The sequence below is a fragment of the Montipora capricornis genome, chromosome 4 (genome assembly GCF_036669925.1).
Source record: "Montipora capricornis isolate CH-2021 chromosome 4, ASM3666992v2, whole genome shotgun sequence".
Lineage (NCBI taxonomy): Eukaryota > Metazoa > Cnidaria > Anthozoa > Scleractinia > Acroporidae > Montipora > Montipora capricornis.
Genome location: NC_090886.1, coordinates 28,426,891 through 28,432,954, shown reverse-complemented (window position 1 = coordinate 28,432,954; position 6,064 = coordinate 28,426,891). Strand labels below are relative to the sequence as shown.

The window sequence follows — 6,064 nt, the reverse complement described above, 5'->3', positions numbered from 1 at the left end:
CTGACACCAACATACTTATTATATAGATTTAGCCAAGCCTAAAAGCGGAGCTCCCGGGTTATTTATTCTTAAAATAAGTTAACCCGGCGTGAACCTGAAATCCAATCGCACCCCAGTACTGGTCAGTGATCAACTTCATGAAAACAGCTGACCTCGATGAGCTCTACACTTGAGCCCCCGTTATGGTCACGTGGTCACATTGGCATACATGCAGGAGCGGATTTACGTACGATCGTACGGGTGACCAAAACCAAATTTTCTCCCACAGATGAGTTACCCTATTTTATTACCCAAGGTGCTCCGCGCGCGCGCCTTCGGCGCCTATGACGAATATAAAATGACCACGTTGGGCCCACCCCTTGCACTCTACTGTAAGCTGGCGACCCGCCTTCCCAGCCCACCGCGCGAGAAAACCGGGTTTCTTTTTGGAGTGCCTCTTCAAGACTATTCGTCTTGTTTGAGCTTGTCCCAAGTCAGAGCGATTTCCCGTACCTTGTTTACATTTCATGAATAACAGTACCCAGGGCAGAATATTATGCTGCGTATATTGCAAGGAAGGTGGGACCAGGGTGGGACTAATTATAAATTGTCCATCGAATTAAGGGGAAGTGAGGGAAGGAGCCGTAGTGGAAAAGACGAATTTAGAGAATTGATCAATGAATTAATGCATATTAACAGCCTAGAACAAATGCATATTAACAGCCTAGACCAAAAAAAAATAAAATAAAATAAAAATAAAATAGAGGGAAAAGAGGAAAAAAGAACAAATATCTGAAAGTAGAAAAGAAATAAATTGTAATCAAGAAAGGCTATTAGATAAGCAAACAGGGGAATGTGCTCAATAAAATTGACTGCTTTCTTTCAATCAATATGACAAGAATGGAAATGGGAATAAATTAAAAAAAAAGAAGCTGATATGTGTGACAGAAGACCTCCGTGTTCTCAGGAAAACAAAAATGTGAAATGATATTAAGGCTCCCTGTCGAAGGAGCCCAGATCGGTTAATCTCTCATTCTCTATCATGTGTAAGAGTAGGCAAATGAGAAAGAAGACAAAACAAACATTATTTTATCCCCATACCCATCTATATTACACACTAGACAAAACGAGATGTTTGTGATAAATTACAGTGCAACGTGCCTTACCGTGACCACCTAACAAAGTATTTTGCAAATTATCCGCCAATAAGAGTGTGCAAATTTGATTGATAGTCACGCCTCCTTGCAAAGTTCGTACGGTTGTAAGTTAAACACCGTTGCATGGGTTGTTGAGATAACGTATTTTCACGTAGTTGTGAAATGTGAAAGTTTATTGGGTGGCCAAGGTAAGCCGCGTTGTACTGTAAGTGCAGGGAAAATTAGTATTAAAAAACTAAAAAAGTGAAGGGACGTATAGGATCAAACGAAGGTGGTACAAATCTGCATGTAGGAGGGTTAAAAGATTCCATGGTAATAATATCTCTGGACAATAAAAGTTTTCATGTTTTGATGCGACATTTACTTTTACTTTATTTGACATTACTTTTGCCTTAAAGCTTTTTCACGCAATGTTTACAGGAAAGAAATTTATTTCCAAGACAACGCGATTTTCAATCGACACCACTCTCTAGAATGCCTTTAACTGCTGTTGGTGCGGTTTGTTGTAGGTGATGGTAAATTTCCCGAAGTAGTCTGGACTGGTCTTCAACAACATTACAGAGTCGATCAAGCCGCACGCGTTGCTCAGCAACCTCCGCTGATACGCTGCTATCCGCAGACTCATCACTTGCCTCGTCGCTATTGCTGCTTCCATTGCTTTTACTGGATGACTTTGAAAACAGGTCAACAGTCTTCTTAAGCACGCTGCGAAGATATATATAAATTAGCAAATAACTAACAACTATTTACCAAAGTGAAGGTGGCTATGAATTCGCACCAGAGAATATTTTTTAACTTTGCAATAGATTTATCTAAGCCTATTTATTACTTTTCTATTGATGAAATTTGGGGTCACGGTGCTTTCGGTTTTGAGATGTAAGCGTTTAAAGACAAAATATAGGGTGTTTTTCCGTAGCTGTTTTGTTGTGATGGAGACTTGTTACATCATATCAATGAGTGTAGCTTGTTAAAAAAATTACCAGTGTTTTATGTGGAACCATACTATTGCCGTTACGTGATCATGATCAGTTCGGTAGATTCAATCGTTCCAAATATAGTACAGTCTATTAAGAGTACTGAGACTGTTTAGAGCCTGCTAAATTAATGGCACCAACGGCTACACAACTCCTCGCGTGAACAGGATGCAACAATATTATTGGTCGACATGTCCGTAACCATGACAAAATCAAAAAACTCGATTTCAAAGATAAATATACTAACTTCGTTTTACGTGACGAAAATATAAAATTACAGAAAGAAGAGAAATCTTGGTAGCTCGGTAGCTATTTTATATGTGAATAATTCTTACCGCATTTAATTAAGCTACCTGTGACAGAACAAAAGAAGGCCAATTGTCGCTTTGGATAGCGAAAAAATTGTAAAGTTAGTTAGCCATTGTTTTATGGAGTATGGAAGTGAAAGAATGTCAGTCACCGATCCGAGATCTGCAAAATCATCCCCTATCATACGAATGCCAGATTTTGGGCCCATCTTGTCCACCCAGAATTACCGTCTTTCCCGTTAAAACTAATTGATCTTGACGGTTATTGAAAAAAGGAGAGGAAAATATAATACATCACAATATGCAATTGGGGGGAAGGGGGGGGGGGGGGGGGATGGGAATAAAGAAATGTGAGACCTTAAAAATCCATACACTCTAGTGACTGGACATGGATTTTTTAAAACTTAAAGTGCTTAAAAGCACTGAAGGCCGGTACACACTAGGCGATAAGTCGCTGAGATACGCCGCGGAGACAAGTCGCCGCAACAATTCGCGTTGTGTGGCACGGTTAATTTTAAGAAAATCATTGTCGCTGCGGCAGAATTTTGTCGCCGCGATCAGTCGCACGAATTCAAACTGGTTTGCAGCTAAAAAATTAGCGAAAGCAAGCGTTGTACCTTGTGTACAGTTCCGGCAACAAGTCGCTGCGACAAAATATAAATGAACCAATGAGAGAGCGTCATATGGTCAGTCATATTGAATTAGAAAACTAGTTCATATTCCCCCTCATACGAGATCACTGCGTGTGCATCAAACATGCGTGGTGTCGCAGCGACTTGTTTTGCAAGTAGTACACACGGAGCGGCAACTTGTCGCAGAGACCTGTCGTTGCGACTTATCACCTAGTGTGTCCCGGCCTTTACGCTTCCATTTCTATCATATTTATTTATGTTTTGCCTTCATATAACTCTCAAACTGAAATATACAGAGATTGCTTAATATAAAAGGTACTAAAGCAAGAATATATGATGTTGATGATTGCTTCTCTATCAGAACCGAGATACGAACCGGGACTTATGCCATCTGAAGTCAGCTTGCAATTGCGAGATTACTTTCCCTTGTTATCATGATTGTAGAAAGCCATTCTCGCCAAATTTATTTCATTTCTTATTAGCAATATATTTGTGTTTAGGATGTATTTTCTGTTTTCTTCAAGAACAGCAAAGCCGCGAATTCAGTAGCTCGCGGCCTCTCAGTGCGTGTCCTGTCATTTATACAGGAAAACCGATGGTCACTAGTTAGATGACTCAGTGAGGGATACTAAAGCACCAAAACTTGGCTTGACATTCGCACACAGTGAGACGCACTACACCTGCATTCATCGATCCACTTCTCTTGAACTTAAGTTCAATTGTCGTGATTTCTGTGCGCACGCGTTGTCTCGAACTCACCGTCGAGTTGGCTGAAACCTGCCTAATATCAAACACCTCGATCGGTGGTCCCAACTGAATCTGAATACTCACGCTTCCAAGCTGCTCCTTTGATTTGGTCTTACTGTCAGCACTGATTTATGCAAGTACTTTCTGAGAAAGCGAGGATATCTTTGATCGATATCAGTTACGAACTCAACCTGTGTGGCCAAGCGTCTCATATTGGCATCTCGCTGAATGCTGTCAATATCTCCGACTGCTAAACCAACCTTTAAAAAGACAATTAAACGACGGGGATCATTTCTTCATGGAACAAGTTCTTATTAAACTTGCAAAGGAAAGTTACTCGTGTAAGACCGAGCTAGCGACATGTACGTGCGTGAGAGATGCACGTGCACCATACTCCCTGGTGCGTTAAAAGAATACTGCCTTGCCACCCACCACTCAACGGTAGCTTCAAATGACTGCTACTTCTTTTCGACATGTAAAAAAGCGAAATTTTTAATTGAAACCGTAATTATTTTTTATCAAAGAAAATTTTTGGCACTAAGAGGGAGGCAGTTAAGTGGAAAGAAATGCTTTGCGAATCACGGCAAAATTTGGACAGTTAGGTCAGCGTTTTGATATTTTATACAGTAGGTTCGACAATCTTCGACAACGCGAAGTGCTTTCAATGACGAAACGCGGTTCTATTTATTCTACGGCAGAACTTATCAGCATGGCTTCTTCACAGTGGGGAAACAATGATCGTGTTTTGTTCAGATCAACTGACTGTTTTCGGGTACGGCTGGGTTGGTCAAGTTTCTCCTTGTTCGACAGTTTGCGAGGAAATTGTATTTTGATTGTTTGGTTGATTACTTTCTTTTTCAACCAGCTCCAAACTTTGTTCAAATGATTTGAAAGTACGAGGAGTTTCCGTGGTGTTTATCTGGTCGGGCTACTCCATTAAAACATTGAGCAGGGGCACCCAACGTCAATTTTCGGAAAATATCTGTTCGGAAGACGATTTGAGATCTAGAATTTTCGAAACATTTGTTGTAAAATTTCGTGCTTGCCTGCCTGTCCTAGGATTTTTGAACATCTAAAATATGGTATAATTGCCCATTTTTAGCTATTTTTAATGGATTTTTACCTTAAAAAGGTCACCTAGAATTTTCGGGAGCCCTTTTTCTGGCTGAAATTTTCAAAAAGGTAGGTTTTGATCCCTATAATTTTCGGATCACAAGACTTTCAGCTAGGAAATCCGAACAGATGATAAATTTTTAGGGGGTAAAAATATGCCTATATCTACCGATTAAATACTAGAATACGTTTGACAATGCTATGTTGAAGTGGTTTTGAGCTATAATCTCATTGGGACAGAAAGCCGCTCTTTTTAGAAGATAATGAAGGTAAAAAGCTTTGACAGTCTCATTTTTCGTCGGCGAGAGAGCGAAAGGAGGTTTGAATTTTCAAAATGGCATATGGCTTGATTAGCACAGAATCGTAATATTTTATGGAAATTGTAATGATGTATGCACTTTTGAGAGATTATAAAATACCATCCACAACTGTAAATAATAGATAACCTTCCTCAAAAAAGTGCGTAGCCTTAAGCACTGCAGATCTGTTACATTGCTTCTTCAAACAATTCCGTATTTATAATTATGCATGTATTGAATTCTGCATATAGGCGATTCTGAAGTGATGTCTTGTGTGACTTACGCCCCTTTTTGCACTGGCCCTTTCTTTTTGCCAACTCGGAATTCAAAAGCAGAATATAAGGCGCTTATTACAATTCCACAATGGGTTTCTGATAACTTACCAACAAATTCATCAACAAGACGGAAACCATCATACAAAATAAGACGACAATGAACGCAGTAAATTCCGGGATTGGTAAAAGTGGAGCTCCATTGCGTTCGTTAACCTGCTCTTTGGCTTCAATGATAATAGAGCCGTAGTCAATCTCCCCGATCATCATGATTGTCGTCTTTGCAAGGGACCACCAGAGACTGGTGAAGGAATCCTGAAAGAAAATGTTTCTTTAGTAAGACTTTCTCAGATTTGAAATACAACGTTTTTTCAGTTACCTTAGACGAAACTACAAATTTCTTATTCCTCTTTTTATTGCTTGCAAGGAAACTTGAGCTTTTGTTCTTTTTTTTTTTTTCATAGGCTAGAATGGATCATATTGATACGATACGATTAAAAATTGTTTACGTGCATTCTTTAGATTCCACAATAAAAGTGTGTACAGTACATCACTGACATCATTCATTGACTACCTTAAGTAT

At 39.5% G+C, this 6,064-nt stretch overlaps 1 protein-coding gene across 1 annotated transcript in view; it reads right to left on the bottom strand.

Annotated features, from left to right (window-relative positions):
• Positions 1 to 1,559: 1,559 nt before the first annotated feature.
• Positions 1,560 to 6,064, bottom strand: part of LOC138044588 (transient receptor potential cation channel subfamily A member 1-like) — a 20,299-nt gene continuing 15,794 nt past the window's right edge. Inside the window, exons 8-10 of the mRNA XM_068891063.1 lie at positions 5,593 to 5,796; positions 3,882 to 4,057; positions 1,560 to 1,841 (exon numbers count right to left, since the gene is read on the bottom strand). Coding sequence (XP_068747164.1) covers positions 1,589 to 1,841; positions 3,882 to 4,057; positions 5,593 to 5,796 — 633 coding nt within the window. The 3' untranslated portion in view covers positions 1,560 to 1,588. The remainder of the gene's footprint in view (positions 1,842 to 3,881; positions 4,058 to 5,592; positions 5,797 to 6,064) is intronic.